Below are 26,741 nucleotides of genomic sequence, written 5' to 3'. Positions count from 1 at the left end.
TGAGAAAGGCCGCCGTAGGCAGACATGGCTCTCAAGAGAAGACAGGCTATGTGCTCACTGCCCACAAAATGAGGTGGAAACTGAGCTGCACTTCCTAACCTCTTGCCCAATGTATGACCATATTAGAGACACATATTTCCCTCAGATTACACAGATACACAAAGAATTTGAAAACAAATCCGATTTTGATCAACTCCCATATCTACTGGGTGAAATTCCACAGTGTGACATCAGAGCAGTAAGATTTGTGACCTGTTCCCACAAGAAAAAGGCAACCAGTGAAGAACAAACACCATTGTAAAAACATACCATATTTATGCTTATTTATTTTCCCTTGTGTTCTTTAACCATTTGCACATCATCACAACACTGTATATAGACATGATATGACATTTGAAAATGTATTTAATCTTTTGGAACCTCTGTGAGTGTAATGTTTACTGTTCATTTCACTTTTGTATTATCTACTTCACTTGCTTTAGTGAGTGAGTGAGTGAGTGAGTGAGTGAGTGAGTGAGTGAGTGAGTGAGTGAGTGAGTGAGTGAGATGCACTATATAGAGTAGGCTGCCATTTGGGGCATAACCTAAGACGACATGTATTTGTGTTCTCCCTGCTTGTATTCAGAGTGGCATTTCAATTACAGAGTAGATGTATCCTGTTGTTGTGAAAACCATTTGGTCTCCGAGCCTCCTGTTTACTCTGCCAGTCCCTTAGCTCACACGGGGGCTGTCTTTACACACGCATTCTGCTGACCAAAGGCGTTGTTGAATTGTTCAGAATAGTTTAGCTAAAAACTCACGAGTCTCGTGGTGGAATTGTCTGGAGGAGTTTTTCGATACCAGCTTAAAATTCTGGATGCGAGTCACAACATATATGCAATGGCGCCACCTTGTGGACGTGTGTGTTATAGCATCAACCTGTACTGTGCACAGTGGTCATTTTTATAATAGAAGAATATAATATTGTCTTTCAGTTCCAACCAGTTCAACAACACCAGCAGTCGGGTCCTCAGCATCACAAAGCTGGCTGTTCTTGCCAAGGTGGATATCAGAGGGTATGTGTCTTCTCACTCATTTCAATACTTTAATATAACCATAATACCTTATTTCCTGAAAATCATAGTGTACATTTAACAAAAAAAATATTCTGATGATCGTGTGTTTGTGTACCATAATACAACAGCAATGCAGACTGTAGTTAATTAGTTAAGTTAATAGAATGTTCTGTCTCTATGGAGAACTTTGGGGTAATAGAATGTTCTGTCTCTATGGAGAACTTTGGGGTAATAGAATGTTCTGTCTCTATGGAGAACTTTGGGGTAATAGAATGTTCTGTCTCTATGGAGAACTTTGGGGTAATAGAATGTTCTGTCTCTATGGAGAACTTTGGGGTAATAGAATGTTCTGTCTCTATGGAGAACTTTGGGGTAATAGAATGTTCTGTCTCTATGGAGAACTTTGGGGTAATAGAATGTTCTGTCTCTATGGAGAACTTTGGGGTAATAGAATGATCTGTCTATACAGTATGGAGAACTGTGGGGTAATAGAATGTTCTGTACAACAGCAATGCAGACTGCAGTTAATTAGTTAAGTTAATTAGTTAATTATGATCAGATGTATGCCAGCTCAAAACCCTAGGAGGGACGTTCAGCTGTTTTTGTGTTCATCAAATCTCATTTTATTTGTCACATGTACTGGGTGGTACCTGTACAGAGTCAATGTGCGGGGGGCACCGGTTAATTGAGGTCATATGTACATGTAGGTAGAGTTACTAAAGTGACTTATGCAAAGATAATAACAGAGAGTAGCAGCAGCATAGAAGAGAGGTGGGGGGCAATGCAAATAGTCTGGGTAGCCAATTGATTAGATGTTCAGGAGTCTTATGGCTTGGGGGTAGAAGCTGTTTAGAAGCCTCTTCGTCCTAGACTTGGTGCTCCGGTACCGCTTGCCATGCGGTAGCAGAGAGAACTGTCTATGTGTTACCTCTACCACCTCAGTAGAGACAGTACCCATGTGTCACCTCTACCACCTCTACCATCTCAGTAGAGACAGTACCCATGTGTTACCTCTACCACCTCTACCATCTCAGTAGAGACAGTACCCATGTGTTACCTCTACCATCTCAGTAGAGACAGTACCCATGTGTTACCTCTACCACCTCAGTAGAGACAGTACCCATGTGTTACCTCTACCATCTCAGTAGAGACAGTACCCATGTGTCAACTCTACCACCTCTACCATCTCAGTAGAGACAGTACCCATGTGTTACCTCTACCACCTCTACCATCTCAGTAGAGACAGTACCCATGTGTTACCTCTACCACCTCAGTAGAGACAGTACCCATGTGTTACCTCTACCATCTCAGTAGAGACAGTACCCATGTGTTACCTCTACCACCTCAGTAGAGACAGTACCCATGTGTTACCTCTACCATCTCAGTAGAGACAGTACCCATGTGTTACCTCTACCACCTCTACCACCTCAGTAGAGACAGTACCCATGTGTTACCTCTACCATCTCAGTAGAGACAGTACCCATGTGTTACCTCTACCACCTCAGTAGAGACAGTACCCATGTGTTACCTCTACCACCTCAGTAGAGACAGTACCCATGTGTTACCTCTACCACCTCAGTAGAGACAGTACCCATGTGTTACCTCTACCATCTCAGTAGAGACAGTACCCATGTTACCTCTACCACCTCAGTAGAGACAGTACCCATGTGTTACCTCTACCACCTCTACCATCTCAGTAGAGACAGTACCCATGTGTTACCTCTACCACCTCAGTAGAGACAGTACCCATGTGTTACCTCTACCATCTCAGTAGAGACAGTACCCATGTGTTACCTCTACCATCTCTGTAGAGACAGTACCCATGTGTTACCTCTACCACCTCAGTAGAGACAGGTCCCATGTGTTACCTCTACCACCTCAGTAGAGACAGTACCCATGTGTTACCTCTACCACCTCAGTAGAGACAGTACCCATGTGTTACCTCTACCACCTCAGTAGAGACAGTACCCATGTGTTACCTCTACCATCTCAGTAGAGACAGTACCCATGTGTTACCTCTACCACCTCAGTAGAGACAGTACCCATGTGTTACCTCTACCACCTCAGTAGAGACAGTACCCATGTGTTACCTCTACCACCTCAGTAGAGACAGTACCCATGTGTTACCTCTACCATCTCTACCACCTCAGTAGAGACAGTACCCATGTGTTACCTCTACCACCTCTACCATCTCAGTAGAGACAGTACCCATGTGTTACCTCTACCATCTCCTAGGACAGTCCTGTTGGGAATGTCTTTTTTTATATCTGGGAATTTTATAATGTTACTGGATGTTAATTGTGATTTTAAAAAAAAACATCAATATACTAAATGTGAGATACCACCGCAAACATCAACCACCAATCCACAGGGATCTCTAACCCCCTTCTCTCTCCTCTACCTCTCTCCTCTCTCTCTTCCTCTCTCTCCTCTCCCTCTCTCCTCTCTCTCCTCTCCCTCCCTCTTCTCTCTCCTCTCCCTCCCTCTTCTCTCTCCTCTCCCTCCCTCTTCTCTCTCCTCTCTCCCCTCCCTCTTCTCTCCTCTCTCTCCCCTCCCTCTTCTCTCTCCTCTCTCTCCCCTCCCTCCCTCTTCTCTCTCCCCTCCCTCCCTCTTCTCTCTCCCCCTCCCTCCCTCTTCTCTCTCCCCTCCCTCCCTCTTCTCTCTCCCCTCCCTTCCTCTTCTCTCTCCTCTCCCTTCCTCTTCTCCCCTCTCCTCTCCCTCCTCTTCTCTCTTCCTCCCTTCCTCTTCTCTCTCCTCTTCCTCTCTCCTCTCCCTTCCTCTTCTCTCTCCCCTCCCTCTTCCTCTTCTCTCTCCCCTCCCTCCCTCTTCTCTCTCCTCTCCCTCCCTCCCTCTTCTCTCTCCTCTCCTCTCCCTCCCTCCCTCCCTCCCTCTTCTCTTCTCTCTCCTCTCCCTCTACTGTAGGGTGTCCGCCCCAGACCAGGTCTTCCTGCCTGTTGCTAACTGGCAGCCTAAAGAGAACCCTGTCGTAGGAGACGACATCGGCCCACAGATACTGCACGTCTATGAGGTCAGTGTTCTGCTTGTATGGACATAGAATGTCCTGTCTATACAGTATGGAGAACTGTGGGGTAATAGAATGTCCTTTCTATTTGGAGAACTGTGGGGTAATAGAATGTCCTTTCTATATGGAGAACTGTGGGGTAATAGAATGTCCTTTCTATATGGAGAACTGTGGTGTAATAGAATGTTCTGTCTCTATGGAGAACTGTGGGGTAATAGAATGTCCTTTCTATATGGAGAACTGTGGGGTAATAGAATGTCCTTTCTATATGGAGAACTGTGGGGTAATAGGACATTCTATCTGTATCCAAGCAGCTGGGTTTGAGTATAAGGTGCGTATCATGTGGATGGAATAATTGCCAAATACAAAGTGTTCCAACACAGCCCATAAATGATTGAGGGAAACTTTTCTAAACTAGCTCAACAGCTCTCCTACTATAATCATCATGACATCAGGGAAGACATTTTGTTTTACCTGGTATATGTTGTTACTGAAAACGGTCTTGTTTCTGTTCCAGTTGCGTAACAGAGGTCCCAGTACCTTCAGCAAGGCCATGCTGGACATCGAGTGGCCCTACAGGTTCAACAACGGCTCTCTGCTCTACATCACTAAACTGGAGGTGGACGGAGACGGAGGCATGAACTGCAGTACAGACATGGAGATCAACCCACTCAATGTCTCAGTACGTCATCGTATCCTCTCTACCTTTCTCTCATATTCAGCCCAGACCCACTCAATGTCTCCGTACGTCATCGTATCCTCTCTACCTTTCTCTCATATTCAGCCCAGACCCACTCAATGTCTCAGTACGTCATCGTATCCTCTCTACCTTTCTCTCATATTCAGCCCAGACCCACTCAATGTCTCAGTATGTCTCAGTATCGTCATCGTATCCTCTCTACTTTCTTCATATTCAGCCCAGACCCTCTCAATGTCTCATTCAGCCCAGACCCACTCAATGTCTCAGTACGTCATCGTATCCTCTCTTACCTTTCTCTCATATTCAGCCCAGACCCACTCAATGTCTCAGTACGTCATCGTATCCTCTCTACCTTTCTCTCATATTCAGCCCAGACCCACTCAATGTCTCATCCTCTCTTACCTTTCTCTCATATTCAGCCCAGACCCACTCAATGTCTCAGTACGTCATCGTATCCTCTCTACCTACCTCTAGCCCATGAAAGAACTGGTAGAGGAAACTCTAGTCTAGCCCATGAAAGAACTGGTAGAGGAAACTGTCTAATCTCGCCCATGAAAGAACTGGTAGAGGAAACTGTCTAGTCTAGCCCATGAAAGAACTGGTAGAGGAAACTCTAGTCTAGCCCATGAAAGAACTGGTAGAGGAAACTCTAGTCTAGCCCATGAAAGAACTGGTAGAGGAAACTCTAGTCTAGCCCATGAAAGAACTGGTAGAGGAAACTCTAGTCTAGCCCATGAAAGAACTGGTAGAGGAAACTCTAGTCTAGCCCATGAAAGAACTGGAAACTCTAGAGCCCATGAAAGAACTCTAGTCTAGCCCATGAAAGAACTGGTAGAGCCCATGAAAAACTCTAGTCTAGCCCATGAAAGAACTGGTAGAGGAAACTCTAGTCTAGCCCATGAAAGAACTGTTAGAGGAAACTCTAGTCTAGCCCATGAAAGAACTGGTAGAGGAAACTCTAGTCTAGCCCATGCTTACGCCAATCCAACGCGTAAATGTGGTGAAAACTATATGAGTACACAATACGGTAGCAAGGACACATGATTAGGATGTTATCCTCTCTGTGGTAAAGAATATAGGTTAAAAGGATGTTTCTGTCCGTCTCTTCTAGAACCCTCTATCTGGAGAGAAGAACATCACCTCTCCAAGTGGAGGAGGAGACCGGACAGAGGGGAGGAACAGGAACCATGTCCACCGCAGAGAGCTGGAGAGGAAGGAGATGGAGGGGGACCTGGAGACTCTGGTACCGTCTCTACACCTCCTGGCTACTGTACAACAGAGTCGGGGCCAATCTGTATCATTGAAAACCAAGGGGAGTTTCAGTTCACATCCTGAATTGACTCTAAACCAATCAGACAGTAGCAACGAAACTCAGCAACAACAAAAAAAAGAAACAGCCCTTTTTCAGGACCCTGTCTTTCAAAGATAATTTGTAAAAATCCAAAATAAATTCACAGGTCTTCATTGTGAAGCGTTTAAACACTGTTTGCCCTGGTTCCCTTGTTCAATGAACCATAAACAATGAATGAACATGCACCTGTGGAACGGTCGTTAAGACACTAACAGCTTACAGACGGTAGGCAATTAAGGGCATAGTTATGAAAAGTTAGGACACTAAAAAGGCCTTTCTACTGACTCTGGAAAAACACCAAAAGAAAGATGCTCATCTGCGTGAACGTGCCTTAGGCATGCTGCAAGGAGGCATGAGGACTACAGATGTGGCCAGGGCAATACATTTGATCCCCCCCCACCTTTGTTCAGGGACACATTATTCCATTTCTGTTAGTCACATGTCTGTGGAACTTGTTCAGTTTATGTCTCAGTTGTTGAATCTTGTTATGTTCATACAAATATTTACACATGTTAAGTTTTCTGAATATAAATGCAGTTGACAGTGAGAGGACGTTTATTTTTTTTGCTGAGTTTACATAGATGGAGGAGATCAGTGATTGTATGTGTCTTAGTGTCAGGACTGTTCCAAGGCTCACTGCCCATCCATCTGTTACACGTGTGTGTGTGTGTGTGTGTGTGTCTTCTGTCAGGACTGTTCCAAGGTCCAGTGTCTGAAGATCCGTTGTCAGGTGGGCCGTGTGGAGAGAGGTCAGAGTGCTATCCTCTACATCCACTCCAGGCTGGGGGTGGCCACCTTCCTCAAGGTGAGACTCCTGTCTGTTATTCTCTCGAGGTACTGGCCTGGTGTCCGCGGTTAGATACGGTACTGGCCTGGTGTCCGCGGTTAGGTACGGTACTGGCCTGGTGTCCGCGGTTAGATACGGTACTGGCCTGGTGTCCTAGGTTAGGTACGGTACTGGCCTGGTGTCCTAGGTTAGGTACGGTACTGGCCTGGTGTCCTAGGTTAGATACGGTACTGGCCTGGTGTCCAAGGTTAGATACGGTACTGGCCTGGTGTCCAAGGTTAGATACGGTACTGGCCTAGGGTCCAAGGTTAGATACGGTACTGGCCTAGGGTCCAAGGTTAGGTACGGTACTGGCCTGGTGTCCTAGGTTAGGTACGGTACTGGCCTGGTGTCCTAGGTTGGGTACGATACTGGCCTGGTGTCCTAGGTTAGGTACGGTACTGGCCTAGGGTCCAAGGTTAGGTACGGTACTGGCCTGGTGTCCTAGGTTAGGTACGGTACTGGCCTGGTGTCCTAGGTTGGGTACGATACTGGCCTGGTGTCCTAGGTTAGGTACGGTACTGGCCTGGTGGCCTAGGTTAGATACGGTACTGGCCTGGTGGCCTAGGTTGGGTACGGTACTGGCCTGGTCTCCTAGGTTAGGTACGGTACTGGCCTGGTGTCCTAGGTTAGGTATGGTACTGGCCTGGTGTCCTAGGTTAGGTACGATACTGGCCTGGTGTCCTAGGTTAGGTACGGTACTGGCCTGGTGTCCTAGGTTAGGTACGGTACTGGCCTGGTGTCCTAGGTTAGGTACGGTACTGGCCTGGTGTCCTAGGTTAGGTACGGTACTGGCCTGGTGGCCTAGGTTAGATACGGTACTGGCCTGGTGGCCTAGGTTAGGTACGGTACTGGCCTGGTGGCCTAGGTTAGGTACGGTACTGGCCTGGTGGCCTAGGTTAGGTACGGTACTGGCCTGGTGTCCTAGGTTAGGTACGGTACTGGCCTGGTGTCCTAGGTTGGGTACGGTACTGGCCTGGTGTCCTAGGTTGGGTACGATACTGGCCTGGTGTCCTAGGTTGGGTACGGTACTGGCCTGGTGTCCTAGGTTGGGTACGGGACTGGCCTGGTGTCCTAGGTTAGGTACGGTACTGGCCTGGTGTCCTAGGTTAGGTACGGTACTGGCCTGGTGTCCTAGGTTAGATACGGTACTGGCCTGGTGTCCTAGGTTAGATACGGTACTGGCCTGGTGTCCTAGGTTAGATACGGTACTGGCCTGGTGTCCTAGGTTAGATACGGTACTGGCCTGGTGTCCTAGGTTAGATACGGTACTGGCCTGGTGTCCTAGGTTAGATACGGTACTGGCCTGGTGTCCTAGGTTAGATACGGTACTGGCCTGGTGTCCTAGGTTAGATACGGTACTGGCCTGGTGTCCTAGGTTAGATACATTACTGGCCTGGTGTCCTAGGTTAGATACGGTACTGGCCTGGTGTCCAAGGTTAGATACGGTACTGGCCTGGTGTCCTAGGTTAGATACGGTACTGGCCTGGTGTCCTAGGTTAGATACGGTACTGGCCTGGTGTGTCCGCGGTTAGGTATGGTACTGGCCTGGTGTGTCCGCGGTTAGATACGTTACTGGCCTGGACACAAACCTTGTTGGAACATACTGTATGTTTGGTATGCGCTGTACAGGTTAGGGCTCCCGGGTTGCGCAGCGATCTAAGGCACTGTATTACAGTGCTAGAGGCGTCACTACAGAACCTGGTTCGATCCCGGGCTGTATCACAACCGGCTGTGATTGGGAGTCCCATAGGGCGGCGCAACAATTGGCCCAGCGTTGTCTGGGTTTGGCCGGTGTAGGTCGTCATTGTAAATAAGAATTAGTTCTTAACTGACTTGCCGATTTAAAGTAAAAACTATACTCGCCTGGTGGTCCTAGATGGTGGTAAATGACGACAACCGTATGAGTTGACAAGACTGGGACCACTCGCCTGGTGGTCCTAGATGGTGGTAAATGACGACAACCGTATGAGTTGACAAGACTGGACTGGGACCACTCGCCTGGTGGTCCTAGATGGTGGTAAATGACGACAACCGTATGAGTTGACAAGACTGGACTGGGACCACTCGCCTGGTGGTCCTAGATGGTGGTAAATGACGACAACCGTATGAGTTGACAAGACTGGACTGGGACCACTCGCCTGGTGGTCCTAGATGGTGGTAAATGACGACAACCGTATGAGTTGACAAGACTGGACTGGGACCACTCGCCTGGTGGTCCTAGATGGTGGTAAATGACGACAACCGTATGAGTTGACAAGACTGGACTGGGACCACTCGCCGAGCTACATGGGACAAAACGAGGAAAGCTTACTATGTTGGCTACTTTTTTTTTGAAAACGACAAAATGTCTGCTGAACCGTGATGAGAGGTATAGTAGAGTGTGTTTCTTTTCGTCCAGACTGAGAGCCAGAACCGGTCGTTCACCGTGAGATCCTCTGCTTCCTTCAGCGTCATAGAGATGCCTTATAACAAGAACCTGTTGCCTGAGCTGCCCTCTAACACCACTACGGTGAGTCACATGAAGCCATCATAAACCAGGTCTGTATCTAAAATGACTGCAGCCATTATATATCTCACTACTGTTGACCAGAGCCCATAGAGCAGGGTTCCCCAATAGGGCATGACTGAGTGAGTGGTTCTCTTTCCAAGAGGGCATGACTCATTATATACCTCACTACTGTTGACCAGAGCCCATAGAGCAGGGTTCCCCAATAGGGCATGACTGAGTGAGTGTACAAAACATTAGGAACACCTGCTCTTTCCATGACATAGACTGACCAGTTGAATCCAGGTGAAAGCTATGGCCCCTTATTGACGTCACTTGTTAAATCCACTTCAATCAGTGTAGATGAAAAGGGAGGAGACGGGGTTAAAGAAGGACTGTATAGCTTTGAGACAGCTGAGACATGGATTGTGTATGTCTGCCATTCAGAGGGTGAATGGACAAGACACAAAAGATTTTAAGTGCCTTTGAAAAGGGTGTGGTAGTAGGTGCCAGGCACACCAGTTTGTGTAAAGAACTGCAATGATGCTGGGTTTTTCACGCTCAACAGTTTTCCCGTGTTTATCAAGAATGGCCCACCAGCCAAAGAACATCCTGCCAACTTGACACAACTGTGGGAATCATTAGAGTCAACATGGATCAGCATCCCTGTGGAACGCTTTCGACACCTTGTAGAGTCCATGCCCTGACAAAATGAGGCTTTTCTGAGGGTAAAGGGCGTGCAATTCAATATTAGGAAGGTGTTCCTAATGTTTTGTACACTGTGTATTTTCTATTGTATAATTTTCTTTCTTGGACATAAGAAATTATTATAATTTAGTAAATCTGTTCCCAACTATTCCCACGCATAAATAGTCATATGTGATCATATCCCATCGTTATCAAGGGTTTGAAATTATTCAGTTTTTCTCAAATTCTATATCTGTTTGGGATTCTTGCGGTCAGTTTGCAGTGTACAAATTATTTATGTGTTCTGACCATCTGCTCGAGGAAAAAATCTGCCCACTGCTGAATGTTATTGGGCGACCCCTGCCATAAGGTTCTGAATGATTTGTTGTGGCTGGCTGGCTCAGAGACCTGGGTCTGAACCCCGCCCTGTGCAACTGGGTCCCGGTCTTCCTGACTGGCTTCCCCCTTTTTCCTCCAAACATAGCGATGGCCAAGGTAGGCAACAGCACCTCCACTACACTGATCCCTTAACACGGGGGTCCCACAAGGGTGTGTGCTCAGCCCCATCCTGTACACCCATGATTGCGTGACCTCAAAATGCCTCCAACTCAATCATCAAGTTTGCAGGCAACACAACAGTTGTAGGCCTGATGACGAGACGGCCTAGAGGAAGTGAGGGCCCTGGCGAAGTGGTGCCAGGAAAATAACCTCCAACAAAATGATCGTGGACTTCAGGAGACGGCAGAGGGAGCGTGCCCCTATCCACATCGACGGGCCGCAGTGGAGAAGGTGGAAAGCTTTGAGTTCCTCAGTGTACACATCACCGACCACCTGAAATGGTCCACCCACAGAGACAGTGTGGTGAAGAAGGCGCAACAGCGTGGTATTGCAACTGCACCATCCGCAACTACAGGCCTCTCCAGAGGGTGGTGCGGTCTGCCCAATGCATCACCGGGGGCAAACTGCCTGCCCTCCAGGACACCTACAGTACTCGGTGTCACAGGAAGGTCTAGAATATCATTAAGGACCTCAGCCCCCCGAGCCACGGCCTGTTCACCCTGCTACCATCTAGAAGATCATCAAGGACCTCAGCCCCCCGAGCCACGGCCTGTTCACCCCGCTACCATCTAGAAGATCATCAAGGACCTCAGCCACCCGAGACACGGCCTGTTCACCCAGCTACCATCTAGAAGATCATCAAGGACCTCAGCCACCCGAGACACGACCTGTTCACCCCGCTACCATCTAGAAGATCATCAAGGACCTCAGCCACCCGAGACACGGCCTGTTCACCCCGCTACCATCTAGAAGATCATCAAGGACCTCAGCCACCCGAGACACGGCCTGTTCACCCCGCTACCATCTAGAAGATCATCAAGGACCTCAGCCACCCGAGACACGGCCTGTTCACCCCGCTACCATCTAGAAGATCATCAAGGACCTCAGCCACCCGAGACACGGCCTGTTCACCCCGCTACCATCTAGAAGATCATCAAGGACCTCAGCCACCCGAGACACGACCTGTTCACCCCGCTACCATCTAGAAGATCATCAAGGACCTCAGCCACCCGAGACACGACCTGTTCACCCGCTACCATCTAGAAGATCATCAAGGACCTCAGCCACCCGAGACACGACCTGTTCACCCTACCATCTAGAAGATCATCAAGGACCTCAGCCACCCGAGACACGACCTGTTCACCCTGCTACCATCTAGAAGATCATCAAGGACCTCAGCCACCCGAGACACGACCTGTTCACCCTGCTACCATCTAGAAGATCATCAAGGACCTCAGCCACCCGAGACACGACCTGTTCACCCTGCTACCATCTAGAAGATCATCAAGGACCTCAGCCACCCGAGACATGACCTGTTCACCCTGCTACCATCTAGAAGATCATCAAGGACCTCAGCCACCCGAGACACGACCTGTTCACCCCGCTGCCATCTAGAAGATCATCAAGGACCTCAGCCACCCGAGACACGGCCTGTTCACCCTGCTACCATCTAGAAGATCATCAAGGACCTCAGCCACCCGAGACACGACCTGTTCACCCTGCTACCATCTAGAAGATCATCAAGGACCTCAGCCACCCGAGACACGGCCTGTTCACCCCGCTACCATCTAGAAGATCATCAAGGACCTCAGCCACCCGAGACACGACCTGTTCACCCTGCTACCATCTAGAAGGCAGAGACCGTACAGGTGCTTCACAGCTTCTATCTCAAGGCCATCAGACTGTTAAACATTTACCGCTAGCAGGCCTCCGCCCAGTACCCTACCCTGAACTTTAGCCACTGTTACTAGCCGCCTACCACTCGGTACTCTGCCCTGCGCCTTAGAGACTGCTGCCCTATGTACATAAACATGGAAAACCGGTCACTTATATAATATAAATATATATATATATACACCCACACAGTGCTTTTGGGAAGTATTCAGTGCCCTTGACTTGTTCCACATTTTGTTACGTTATTTATTCTACAATGTATTTTAAAAAATCCCTTCTCAATCTACACACAATACAACATAATGACAAACTATAAACAGTTTTTTTTTAATGTTTACTAATTTATTTAAATGTTTTTTGCAATATTACATAAGTATCCAGACCCTTTTCTCAGTACTTTGTTGAAGCACCTTTGGCAGCGATTACAGCCTTGAGTCTTTTTGTGCCAAGCTACAAGCTTGGCACACCTGTATTTGGGTAGTTTCTCCCATTCTTCTCTGCAGATCCTCTCAAACTCTATCAGGTTGGATGGAGAGCATCGCTGCACAGCTTTTTTCAGGTCTCCAGAGATGTTTGATCGGGTTCGAGTCTGGGCTCTGGCTGGGCAAATCAAGGACATTTGTCTCAAAGCCACTCCTGCATCGTCTTGGCTGTGTGCTTAGGGTCATTGTCCTGTTGGAAGGTGAACCTTCGCCCCAGTCTGAGGTCCTGAGTGCTTTGGAGCAGGTTTTCATCAAGGATCTCTGTACTTTGCTCCGTTCATCTTTGCCTTGATCCTGACTAGTCTCCCAGTCTCTGCTGCTGAAAAACATCCACACAGCATGATGCTGCCACCACCATGCTTCACAGTAAGGATGGTGCCAAGTTTCCTCCAGATGTGGTGCTTGGCATTCAGGCCAAATAATTCAATCTCGGTTTCATCAGACCAGAGAATCTTGTTTCTCATGATCTGAGTCTTTAGGTGCCTTTTGGCAAACTCCAAGGGGCTGTCATGGGCCTTTTTACTGAGGAGTGGCTTCCGTCTGTCCACTCTACCATAAAGGCCTGATTGGTGGAGTGCTGCAGAGATGGTTGTCCTTCTGGAAGGTTCTCCCATCTCCACAGAGGAACTCTGGAGCGACCATCAGGTTCTTGGTCACCTCCCTGACCAAGGCATTTCTCCCCCGATTGCTCAGTTTGGCTGGGCGGCCAGCTCGAGGAAGAGTCTTGGTGGTTCTAAACTTCTTCCATTTAAGAATGATGGAGGCCACTGTGTTCTTGAGGACCTTCAATGCTGCAGACATTTTTTGGTACCCGACACCATCCTGTCTCGTTGCTCTACAGATGATTCCTTCGACCTCACGTCTTGGTTTTTGCTCTGAGATGCACTGTCAACTGTGGGACCTTATATAGACAGGTGCGTGCCTTTTTCAAATCATGTCCAATCAATTGAAATTTACCACAGGAGGACTCCAATCATGTTGTAGAAACATTTTTAAGGATGATCAAAGGAAACAGGATGCACCTGAGCAAAATTTAGTCTCATAGCAAAGGTTCTGAATACTTATGTAAATAAGGTATCTCTGTTTATATTTATTGCAAACATTTTTTTAAACCTGTTTTCGCGTTGTCGTTATGGGGTATTGTGATGTCGTTATGGGGTATTGTGATGTCATCAGGCATTGAGATGTCGTTATGGGGTATTGTGATGTCGTTATGGGGTATTGTGTGTAGATTGATGAGGACAAAAAAACTATTTAATCAATTTTGAATAAGGCTCTAACATAACATTTGGAAAAAGTCAAGGTGTCTGAATACCCAGAATGCTCTGTAACTGCTGTACCGTCTCTATTCATATACTGTCAATACTCTATACCTATCTCCATCCTATATCTGTTCAGCGGCAAGACAAAGTATGTGAACCCTTTGGAATTACCTGGATTTCATCTAAGTCACAACAATAGACAAACATAGTGTGCTTAAACTAATAACTCACAAATTATTGTATTTTTCTTGTCTATATTGAATACAGCATTTAAACATTCAGTGTAGGTTAGAAGAAAGTATGTGAACCCCCTTGGCTAGTCCAAAAGCTAATTGATGTCAGGAGTCCAATCAATGAGGTGAGATTGAAGATTCTGGTACGAGCTGCCCTGCAATATACAAAACTCACAAAATTTGAGTGTGCTATTCACAAGAAGCATTGCCTGATGTGAACCATGTCTCAAACAAAAGAGATCTCAGAAGACCTAAGATGAAGAATTGTTGACTTGCATGAAGCTGGAAAGGGATACAAAAGTATCTCTAAAAGCCTAGATGTTCATCAGTCCACAGTAAGACAAATTGTCTATAAATGGAGAAAGTTCAGCACTGTTGCTACTCTCCCTGAGTGGCAGTCCTGCAAAGATGACTGCAAGAGCACAGTGCAGAATGCTCAATGAGGTTAAGAAGAATCTTAGAGTGTCAGCTGAAATCTATTGGAACATGCTAACATCTCTGACGAGTCTACGATACGTAAAACAAGAATGGTGTTCATGGGAAGACACCATGGAAAAAGCCACTGCTGCCCCCCAAAAAACATTGCTGCACGTCTGAAGTTTACAAAAGTTCACTTGGATGTTTCACAGCGCTACTGGAAAAATATTCTGTGGACAGATGAAAATACAGTTGAGTTGTTTGGAAGGAACGGAGAAAGAAAGGCCCACTAACATCAAAACCTCATCCCAACTGTAAAGTATGGTGGAGGGAGCATCATGGGTTTGGGGCTGCTTTGCTGCCTCAGGGCCTGGACAGCTTGCTATCATCGACGGAAAAATGAATTCACAAGTTAGCCTAACATTCCCCTGCAAAATGTCTTGACAGTCTCAAATCAAATGTTATTTGTCACATACACATGGTTAGCAGATGTTAATGAGAGTGTAGCGAAATGCTTGTGCTTCTAGTTCCGACAATGCAGTAATATCCGAGTCATCGAACCTAAAAATTCCAAAACTACTGTCTTAAACACAAGTGTAAAGGGATGAAAAATATGTACATAAAGATATATGAATGAGTGATGGTACAGAGCGGCATAGGCAAGATACAGTAGATGGTATCTGCCCGCCGATTTGAAGCTCGTCAGAAGTTGGGTAGTTGTCATGTTGCCTCACCTAAAACACAGAAAAAACACAACCGAATGGCTTCAACAGAAGTCCTAACCTCAACCCGATTGAGATGCTTTGGCATGACCTCAAGAGAGCAGTTCACACCAGACATCCCAAGAATATTGCTCAACTGAAACAGTTTTGTAAAGAGGAATGGTCCAAAATTCCTCCTGACCCACAACTACAGAAAATGTTTGGTTTGAGGTTATTTGCTGCCAACGGAGGGTCAACCAGTTATTAAATCCAAGGGTTCACATACTTTTGCCAACCTGCACTGTGAATGTTTACACCATGTGTTCAATGAAGACATGAAAACATATTGTTTGTGTGTTTATTAGTTTAAGCAGACTGTTGTTGTGACCTCGAGGAAGATCAGATAGACAGTTTTATGACGAATTTATGCAGAAATCCTGGTATTTCCGAAGGATTCACATACTGTTTAGGGGACACTGTATATTTATAGGGTCCGGAATGGTAATATAATTCATAACAAAATATGGGTACTCAACTAATACCATTTGAATTGGGAACCCTGCTATAGGGTCTTGAATGGTAATATAATTAGGGGACCCTGCTATAGGGTTCTGAATGGTAATATAATTAGGGGACCCTGCTATAGGGTTCTGAATGGTAATATAATTAGGGGACCCTGCTATAGGGTTCTGAATGGTAATATAATTAGGGGACCCTGCTATAGGGTCCTGGATGGTAATATAATTAGGGGACCCTGCTATAGGGTTCTGGATGGTAATATAATTAGGGGACCCTGCTATAGGGTCCTGGATGGTAATATAATTAGGGGACCCTGCTATAGGGTTCTGAATGGTAATATAATTAGGGGACCCTGCTATAGGGTTCTGGATGGTAATATAATTAGGGGACCCTGCTATAGGGTTCTGGTATGGTAATATAATTAGGGGACCCTGCTATAGGGTTCTGGATGGTAATATAATTAGGGGACCCTGCTATAGGGTTCTGGATGGTAATATAATTAGGGGACCCTGCTATAGGGTCTGGAATGGTAATATAATTAGGGGACCCTGCTATAGGGTCCTGGATGGTAATATAATTAGGGGACCCTGCTATAGGGTTCTGAATGGTAATATAATTAGGGGACCCTGCTATAGGGTCCTGAATGGTAATATAATTAGGGGACCCTGCTATAGGGTCCTGGATGGTAATATAATTAGGGGACCCTGCTATAGGGTTCTGAATGGTAATATAATTAGGGGACCCTGCTATAGGGTCCTGAATGGTAATATAATTAGGGGACCCTGCTATAGGGTTCTGGATGGTAATATAATTAGGGGACCCTGCTATAGGGTTCTGGATGGTAATATAATTAGGGGACCCTGCTATAGGGTTCTGAATGGTAATATAATTAGGGGACCCTGCTATAGGGTCTGGATGGTAATATAATTAGGGGACCCTGCTATAGGGTCTGAATGGTAATATAATTAGGGGACCCTGCTATAGGGTCTGAATGGTAATATAATTAGGGGACCCTGCTATAGGGTCTGAATGGTAATATAATTAGGGGACCCTGCTATAGGGTCCTGAATGTAATATAATTAGGGGACCCTGCTATAGGGTTCTGAATGGTAATTAAGGGGACCCTGCTATAGGGTCTGAATGGTAATATAATTAGGGGACCCTGCTATAGGGTCCTGGATGGTAATATAATTAGGGGACCCTGCTATAGGGTCCTGAATGGTAATATAATTAGGGGACCCTGCTATAGGGTTCTGAATGGTAATATAATTAGGGGACCCTGCTATAGGGTCCTGGATGGTAATATAATTAGGGGACCCTGCTATAGGGTTCTGAATGGTAATATAATTAGGGGACCCTGCTATAGGGTCTGGAATGGTAATATAATTAGGGGACCCTGCTATAGGGTTCTGAATGGTAATATAATTAGGGGACCCTGCTATAGGGTCTGGATGGTAATATAATTAGGGGACCCTGCTATAGGGTTCTGAATGGTAATATAATTAGGGGACCCTGCTATAGGGTTCTGAATGGTAATATAATTAGGGGACCCTGCTATAGGGTCTGGATGGTAATATAATTAGGGGACCCTGCTATAGGGTCCTGAATGGTAATATAATTAGAGGACCCTGCTATAGGGTTCTGAATGGTAATATAATTAGAGGACCCTGCTATAGGGTTCTGGATGGTAATATAATTAGGGGACCCTTCTATAGGGTCCTGGATGGTAATATAATTAGAGGACCCTGCTATAGGGTCTGGATGGTAATATAATTAGGGGACCCTGCTATAGGGTTCTGATGGTAATATAATTAGGGGACCCTGCTATAGGGTTCTGGATGGTAATATAATTAGGGGACCCTGCTATAGGGTCCTGGATGGTAATATAATTAGGGGACCCTGCTATAGGGTCCTGGATGGTAATATAATTAGGGGACCCTGCTATAGGGTTCTGGATGGTAATATAATTAGGGGACCCTGCTATAGGGTCCTGGATGGTAATATAATTAGGGGACCCTGCTATAGGGTTCTGAATGGTAATATAATTAGGGGACCCTGCTATAGGGTTCTGGATGGTAATATAATTAGGGGACCCTGCTATAGGGTTCTGAATGGTAATATAATTAGGGGACCCCTATAGGGTTCTGAATGGTAATATAATTAGGGACACTGCTATAGGGTTCTGAATGGTAATATAATTAGGGGACCCTGCTATAGGGTTCTGAATGGTAATATAATTAGGGGACCCTGCTATAGGGTTCTGAATGGTAATATAATTAGGGGACCCTGCTATAGGGTTCTGAATGGTAATATAATTAGGGGACCCTGCTATAGGGTTCTGGATGGTAATATAATTAGGGGACCCTGCTATAGGGTTCTGAATGGTAATATAATTAGGGGACCCTGCTATAGGGTTCTGAATGGTAATATAATTAGGGGACCCTGCTATAGGGTCTGGAATGGTAATATAATTAGGGGACCCTGCTATAGGGTCTGGAATGGTAATATAATTAGGGGACCCTGCTATAGGGTCTGGAATGGTAATATAATTAGGGGACCCTGCTATAGGGTCTGGAATGGTAATATAATTAGGGGACCCTGCTATAGGGTCCTGGATGGTAATATAATTAGGGGACCCTGCTATAGGGTTCTGAATGGTAATATAATTAGGGGACCCTGCTATAGGGTTCTGAATGGTAATATAATTAGGGGACCCTGCTATAGGGTCCTGGATGGTAATATAATTAGGGGACCCTGCTATAGGGTCCTGAATGGTAATATAATTAGGGGACCCTGCTATAGGGTTCTGAATGGTAATATAATTAGGGGACCCTGCTATAGGGTCCTGGATGGTAATATAATTAGGGGACCCAGCTATAAGGGTCCTGGATGGTAATATAATTAGGGGACCCTGCTATAGGGTTCTGAATGGTAATATAATTAGGGGACCCTGCTAGAGGGTCCTGGATGGTAATATAATTAGGGGACCCTGCTATAGGGTCCTGGATGGTAATATAATTAGGGGACCCTGCTATAGGGTCCTGGATGGTAATATAATTAGGGGACCCTGCTATAGGGTCCTGAATGGTAATATAATTAGGGGACCCTGCTATAGGGTCCTGGATGGTAATATAATTAGGGGACCCTGCTATAGGGTCCTGGATGGTAATATAATTAGGGGACCCTGCTATAGTGTTCTGAATGGTAATATAATTAGGGGACCCTGCTATAGGGTTCTGAATGGTAATATAATTAGGGGACCCTGCTATAGGGTTCTGAATGGTAATATAATTAGGGGACCCTGCTATAGGGTCCTGGATGGTAATATAATTAGGGGACCCTGCTATAGGGTTCTGAATGGTAATATAATTAGGGGACCCTGCTATAGGGTTCTGAATGGTAATATAATTAGGGGACCCTGCTATAGGGTTCTGAATGGTAATATAATTAGGGGACCCTGCTATAGGGTTCTGGATGGTAATATAATTAGGGGACCCTGCTATAGGGTTCTGAATGGTAATATAATTAGGGGACCCTGCTATAGGGTTCTGAATGGTAATATAATTAGGGGACCCTGCTATAGGGTCTGGAATGGTAATATAATTAGGGGACCCTGCTATAGGGTCTGGAATGGTAATATAATTAGGGGACCCTGCTATAGGGTTCTGGATGGTAATATAATTAGGGGACCCTGCTATAGGGTCTGGAATGGTAATATAATTAGGGGACCCTGCTATAGGGTTCTGGATGGTAATATAATTAGGGGACCCTGCTATAGGGTTCTGAATGGTAATATAATTAGGGGACCCTGCTATAGGGTTCTGAATGGTAATATAATTAGGGGACCCTGCTATAGGGTTCTGGATGGTAATATAATTAGGGGACCCTGCTATAGGGTCCTGAATGGTAATATAATTAGGGGACCCTGCTATAGGGTTCTGAATGGTAATATAATTAGGGGACCCTGCTATAGGGTCCTGGATGGTAATATAATTAGGGGACCCAGCTATAAGGTCCTGGATGGTAATATAATTAGGGGACCCTGCTATAGGGTTCTGAATGGTAATATAATTAGGGGACCCTGCTATAGGGTCCTGGATGGTAATATAATTAGGGGACCCTGCTATAGGGTTCTGGATGGTAATATAATTAGGGGACCCTGCTATAGGGTTCTGGATGGTAATATAATTAGGGGACCCTGCTATAGGGTCCTGAATGGTAATATAATTAGGGGACCCTGCTATAGGGTCCTGGATGGTAATATAATTAGGGGACCCTGCTATAGGGTCCTGGATGGTAATATAATTAGGGGACCCTGCTATAGGGTTCTGAATGGTAATATAATTAGGGGACCCTGCTATAGGGTTCTGAATGGTAATATAATTAGGGGACCCTGCTATAGGGTTCTGAATGGTAATATAATTAGGGGACCCTGCTATAGGGTCCTGGATGGTAATATAATTAGGGGACCCTGCTATAGGGTTCTGAATGGTAATATAATTAGGGGACCCTGCTATAGGGTTCTGAATGGTAATATAATTAGGGGACCCTGCTATAGGGTTCTGGATGGTAATATAATTAGGGGACCCTGCTATAGGGTCCTGGATGGTAATATAATTAGGGGACCCTGCTATAGGGTTCTGAATGGTAATATAATTAGGGGACCCTGCTATAGGGTTCTGAATGGTAATATAATTAGGGGACCCTGCTATAGGGTCTGGATGGTAATATAATTAGGGGGGACCCTGCTATAGGGTCCTGGATGGTAATATAATTAGGGGACCCTGCTATAGGGTTCTGGATGGTAATATAATTAGAGGACCCTGCTATAGGGTTCTGATGGTAATATAATTAGAGGACCCTGCTATAGGGGCCTGGATGGTAATATAATTAGGGGACCCTGCTATAGGGTTCTGAATGGTAATATAATTAGGGGACCCTGCTATAGGGTCCGGAATGGTCTGTTGTCTCATTGTGTATTATATCCTCCAGGTGAGTATGTCAGTGATCTGGGTGAAATCAGAACCTGAAGCGGTCCCTTGGTGGGTGGTGACCTTGGCCCTGATCGCTGGACTACTGCTGCTGGCTCTGCTTATCTTCGTCATGTACAAGGTACACACGCACAACCACGCCAATGAATAGTTTCCAATCTGTCGTTTCCCTCTCCACTCTCCTGGGCTCTTCCAACCATTACTGTATCTAAAACCTCCCTCTGATCTGACAGGAGTGACCAGCTGAAAGCCAGCCTAATGACGAGCTTCCACCTGTCAAGTCCTTTCTTTCAAACCATATTTTTTATTTATTTGACAATTGCAATTCACCAACGACAAAAAAATATATAACATACCCCTCCTGTATTCATCTGGACCGCGAAGCTAAAAATGTCTCTACTCCACCGTCTGGATTTGAGGCAACAGTATAGAATGTTCTAGATTTTAGCATCTTATTTACATACGTGTGACCGTTACGAAATTAAAGCACTTTATGTATCTAGTTCTCCCCCCCCTCCCTACCTCCATTTTGAAGTTGTTATAGTGAAAAGTTGAGTATTTGGTCCCATATTCTTAGCACACTGACTACATCAAGCTTGTGCCTCTATAAACTTGTTGGATGCATTTGCTGTTTGTTTCGGGAAAAATATTGTGTCCAATAGAAATTAATTTTGTAATCACTTTTATTGTAAGGATATATGTTTCTGAACACATCAATAAATGATGCCCAGAAAAATATCAACCCCCCCCAAAACTGCTAACCTCCCGTTATTGGTAATAGTGAGAGGTAAGCATGTTTTGAGCCTATGATCTTGGTGGCTCTATCTTTCTCACTCACAATTTTTAATTCCCAGTTTATCTGCAATCGTGGTAGAATCCACATGAATGTAGAAATGTTCCGAGGATTTTTTTTGGGGGGGGAAGGGATGATCCTAATTGTCTGTGCCTCTGCCCTCCAGCTGGGTTTCTTCGAGCGTGTACGCCCCCCACAGGAAGACAGCGCGGAGAAGGAGCAGCTGGCACCGCAGGAGAACGGGGACAGGAACACCGATGCTTGATGGGTTCCCAACACACTGTCTAGCTGTCTGTAGATACACAACCTGCGTCTGAATAGGTTCCCTATGTAGTGCACTACTTTGGAACAGAGCGCTATGGGATAGCACCAGTACACACAGTCCCATCTACTCTTTATAATCATACTTACACTGTATCCTGAAGCCCTGTCGTCCTACTACTCCTCTTGCATATACTTAGACAACACTGCTGTATGAAATGGCTGGGAGGAGCAAACAAGTGATTTGATATTAAAAATGTAAATCATATTTGAAAAGGACTCCCGATCTTCTTCTGGTTATTGGTCCTGCATCTTTTAGTTTCAGTTTTAAATGAATTGCTACAACAATGTGAATTCGAGACTGTAAGGATGATGTGAGGTATCAATTACAATGCTGTACGGTCTTTGAAGACAATAGTTAATGAAATGGTTTTTGAATGGGCACTGCAAGGTGTGGATATGGACTTATTGTTGAGAGTATTGTATGTTATGCTTCTGCAATTGATGACATCCCCGGGCAATTTTCCACTCTCCAGATACAGGATTATACGTGCACGTCACTGTGTATTAAAAGGATGAATTGACCCATATTGGGTAATCAACGTGGAACTTGTTTTGTTTTTTTGCATTAGAGCACTATAGTATCTAATTACCCATCACCCACTGCTTCATCTGTTTATTTATCTTAAAGCACGTTTCATGTTACAATAATGTAATTTTCAATTCATTTTCTTTTCAATTGATTTCAAGTTGTTCCTTGTTCATTTTTTTTTTAAGACAATATTACTGAAAATGATGATGTATTCCTTCCCCACATATCTGGTTGAGCTGACAACGTTTTGATCTTTCCTGAATTAAATGTTTAAAACCATAAGCATTTCTTTGTGCCCTGCTTTCATACTTGTTGCCACATTATCGTCTCCGATTCCTCGAATATCAGTGTGCTATAAAGGTTATCTGATGAACTGTGGCTAGTTGTTTCATAAATCATCTAAGTTCACCTTAGTAAAATTATATCTCCCTCCCCACACAATTTATGCATAAGACAATTTTTTGGGATAAATCATAAGTGCATTTCCACTTGAAAAGATCTGCATCAGTCTTGCTGGGGTGTGGAGAACGGAGATGTACAACTTCACTGTCTGTCTGTCAGCAAGAAGCTGAGGTCACTGCCAGATTCAAAGTCTGTTGTTGGCTTCCCCCTGAAACACAAACACTGGCTGAGAGACTCATCACCGGCCCCTAGTTATTTCATTAGAGTTGGGTAACATACACAACTATAAAAAAGAGACATTTTAGCCTGCTTTATTGGGTCACAGGACCTGTGTGAGAGAGATGATTGGTGTTACCTGGTGAACAGCCGTGCCTTGCAGGTGCCCAGTAGAGTAGCCTTGTTTCCTTCTACGAGCAACATGGAACCCTCTCTCAAGCCCTAAGACAAATCAACCAATCAGCTGAAAGCATAGCCTAATACTATGTAGAATACCATCTCTCTCAGACTCACCAGAACAGATGGAGTGTCCGGCTCCTCGTGGTACTGAATGATCCTCTGCTCTCGTGTCTCCTAGGGAGAAGAGAAAAAACAAAGACAGTGTGACATTTTGACCTTACACCAGCATCCTTTAAGGCACCACGGGACACAGATTAACCTTGTCCCAGACTACAAACGCATTTTCAATGGAGATTCTACATTCAGAAATAACCACTGAATATTTGTCAGAGAAACCAGCCCTATGACTTTCAGCATTCACTATACTGATGCTCTGCTATATAACACGACACTGTACAACTCACCCCCATGTGTCTGCTGTTAGGGTCCGTGTCCAGGAAGTGAGGGTTGATGTTGAAAGGCACTAGACCAATGGCATTGAAGGAGGGCGGGTACACGATGGGCATGTCATTGGTGGTGTTGATGCTGACAGTAGAGACGTTGGTGCCAGCGCTGGAACCCATGTAGGGAACACCATCCTGGAGTTATAACAGAGTTACCATGGTTACTGTTAGGGTTACTGCAGGGGTTAGGGTTACTGTAGGGGTTACTGTAGGGGTTAGGGTTACTATAGGGGTTACTGTAGGGGTTAGGGTTACTGTAGGGGTTACTGTAGGGGTTAGGGTTACTATAGGGGGGGTTACTGTAGGGGTTACTTAGGGTCACTGTAGGGGTTAGGGTTACTGTAGGGGTTAGGGTTACTGTAGGGGTTACTTTAGGGGTTACTGTAGGGGTCACAAGGGGTTACTGTAGGGGTTACTGTAGGGGTTAGGGTTACTGTAGGGGTTAGGGTTACTGTAGGGGTTAGGGTTACTATAGGGGTTAATGGGTTAGGGTTACTGTAGGGGTTACTGTAGGGGTTAGGGTTACTGTAGGGGTTACTGTAGGGGTTACTGTAGGGGTTAGGGTTACATAGGGGTTATGGGGTTACTGTAGGGGTTAGGGTTACTGTAGGGGTTAGGGGTTACTGTATGGGTTAGGGTTACTATAGGGGTTACTGTAGGGGTTAGGGTTACTGTAGGGGTCACTGTAGGGGTTAGGGTTACTGTAGGGGTCACTGTAGGGGTTACTGTAGGGGTTAGGATTACTGTAGGGGTTACTGTAGGGGTTAGGGTTACTGTAGGGGTTAGGGTTACTGTAGGGGTTACTGTAGGGTTACTGTAGGGGTTAGGGTTACTGTAGGGGTCACTGTAGGGGTTAGGGTTACTGTAGGGGTTAGGGTTACTGTAGGGGTCACTGTAGGGGTTAGGTTACTGTAGGGGTTACTGTAGGGGTTAGGGTTACCCTAGGGGCCCAGGGTTACCATTAGGGGCATAAGGGTTACACAGGATATACAATCTTAGGGGTTAGGTTTACTTCCACTATAGGGGTTAGGGTTACTATAGGGGTTAGGGTTACTGTAGGGGTTACAGTAGGGAACAGGGTTCTGTAGGGGTTAGGGTTACTGTAGGGGTTACTGTAGGGAAATACCAGGGTTTAGGGTTACTGCAGGGTTTCCCAAAACTCAGGGTTACTGTAGGGGTTACCCAGGGGCCAGGGTTACTGGTGGGTTAGGGTTACTAGGGGAATATCACTGGGGGTTAGGTTAACAGGGGCTACTGTAGGGGTTAGGGTTACAGGTTTAGGGTTACTGTAAAAGGGGTTACTGTAGGGGTTAGGGTTACTGTAGGGGTTACCTTTAGGGGTTACTGTAGGGGTTACTGTAGGGGTTAGGTTGACTCAGGGGACAGGGCACTGTAGGGGTTACTGTAGGGGTTAGGGTTACTGTAGGGGTTACTGTAGGGGTTACTGTAGGGGTTAGGGTTACTGTAGGGGTTACTGTAGGGGTTAGGGTTACTGTAGGGGTCACTGTAGGGGTTAGGGTTACTGTAGGGGTCACTGTAGGGGTTACTGTAGGGGTTAGGGTTACTGTAGGGGTTACTGGTGTTAGGGTTACTGTAGGGGTTACTGTAGGGGTTAGGGTTACTGTAGGGGTTACTGTAGGGGTTAGGGTTACTGTAGGGGTTAGGGTTACTGTAGGGGTTACTGTAGGGTTACTGTAGGGGTTAGGGTTACTATAGGGGTTACTATAGGGGTTAGGGTTACTGTAGGGGTCACTGTAGGGGTTAGGGTTACTGTAGGGGTTAGGGTTACTGTAGGGGTCACTGTAGGGGTTAGGTGGTGGAGACGCTAGTGCCGACCCTGGAGCCCATGTTCACCATTCTGGGGCATAAGAGTACACAGGATATACAATCATTTGGTTGTTTATTCCACTCATGGGCTGTCTCTATTGGCTATATCAGTTGACAGTAAGAACAATATCTGTACTTGTAGGAATCAACTGTAAATATTGTGAAATGCCAGTTTAATCTGGCAGTGTTTCCCAAAACTCATAAACTACTCCCAGCCATTCAGGTGTGCCAGTTCTAGAATATCGGCTGTCAGAGTGGAACAGCTGTCGTACCTCAGGACAGGTTTTGGGGAACACTGCTAAAAATATATATATATATATTATATATATATATCAGTCTGACCTGCAGAACCCTCTTGTTGATCTCAGACAGCACATGGTTGTCGTAGAGACATTTCAGCAGACGGAATGTGTTGCCACCACCTATAGACAGAACAGCTGTTATGACTTTATTACACTGTATACCCTTCTGCTTACTTCTTAACACGTAGTCAACCTGTGTACTGGTGTGTCGTAGATTACTTTAACTCTTGCAGTGACACGCGTACAATAGCATTCCTTCAATGACGCCTACTGTATGTAGGCCTATGGTTCTGGTATTTCATATTTGATATAGCTCAAGGTCCACTCCTCACCTATAAATATACCCTGAGCCTTCCTCACAGCTTCCACTGGGTCAGAGGCCTCGTGTATGCTGTCCACCTCATAACCTGTCAGACAAAACAGACAACACTCACATTAGAACGACCGACAAAACCTGTCTCACATCGACAACCTGGTCCTTACTACACCACTAGACCTGATAACGTCTAAGAGAAAGGGTTTGACAAGCGTTAAGCGAAATGTGCTTATATCAATCAAGTCCTCTCAGATCTCCACAAGAGTATAAAGCATAGGGTCTAGGGACTGATTTGGGATTGGGCCTGAGATATTTGATTGATTTGGGATTGGGCCTGAGATATTCCAGACACACAACAGTAAGGCTGTGTAAGGCAATGGACCAGCGTACAAAGACGTACCCAGACTGTTGAACTTGTCCCTGGCAGTCTTTGCGTAGCCATC

General features: G+C 45.7%; 2 protein-coding genes across 3 annotated transcripts in view; one reads left to right on the top strand and one right to left on the bottom strand.

Annotated features, from left to right (window-relative positions):
- Window positions 1–22,894, top strand: part of itgav (integrin, alpha V) — a 92,472-nt gene extending 69,578 nt beyond the window's left edge. Inside the window, exons 23-30 of the mRNA XM_064943855.1 lie at window positions 975–1,055; window positions 3,978–4,083; window positions 4,595–4,759; window positions 5,889–6,020; window positions 6,820–6,933; window positions 9,356–9,466; window positions 20,968–21,087; window positions 21,926–22,894. Coding sequence (XP_064799927.1) covers window positions 975–1,055; window positions 3,978–4,083; window positions 4,595–4,759; window positions 5,889–6,020; window positions 6,820–6,933; window positions 9,356–9,466; window positions 20,968–21,087; window positions 21,926–22,024 — 928 coding nt within the window. The 3' untranslated portion in view covers window positions 22,025–22,894. The remainder of the gene's footprint in view (window positions 1–974; window positions 1,056–3,977; window positions 4,084–4,594; window positions 4,760–5,888; window positions 6,021–6,819; window positions 6,934–9,355; window positions 9,467–20,967; window positions 21,088–21,925) is intronic.
- The window catches only part of si:dkey-69o16.5 (Alpha-aspartyl dipeptidase-like), a 6,157-nt gene continuing 2,097 nt past the window's right edge, over window positions 22,682–26,741 (bottom strand). For both annotated transcript variants that reach the window (XM_064943853.1, XM_064943854.1), the window contains exons 3-9: window positions 26,699–26,741; window positions 26,315–26,389; window positions 26,023–26,102; window positions 23,815–23,988; window positions 23,525–23,584; window positions 23,370–23,452; window positions 22,682–23,222 (exon numbers count right to left, since the gene is read on the bottom strand). The exon at window positions 26,699–26,741 is cut by the window's right edge and continues 46 nt beyond it. In XM_064943853.1, coding sequence (XP_064799925.1) covers window positions 23,156–23,222; window positions 23,370–23,452; window positions 23,525–23,584; window positions 23,815–23,988; window positions 26,023–26,102; window positions 26,315–26,389; window positions 26,699–26,741 — 582 coding nt within the window. In that variant the 3' untranslated portion in view covers window positions 22,682–23,155. The remainder of the gene's footprint in view (window positions 23,223–23,369; window positions 23,453–23,524; window positions 23,585–23,814; window positions 23,989–26,022; window positions 26,103–26,314; window positions 26,390–26,698) is intronic.

Source organism: Oncorhynchus masou, chromosome 29 (genome assembly GCF_036934945.1).
Source record: "Oncorhynchus masou masou isolate Uvic2021 chromosome 29, UVic_Omas_1.1, whole genome shotgun sequence".
In the NCBI taxonomy this organism is placed as follows: Eukaryota; Metazoa; Chordata; class Actinopteri; order Salmoniformes; family Salmonidae; genus Oncorhynchus; species Oncorhynchus masou.
Note: the sequence above shows the minus strand (reverse complement) of the source record. Positions and strands in the feature narration are given on the sequence as shown.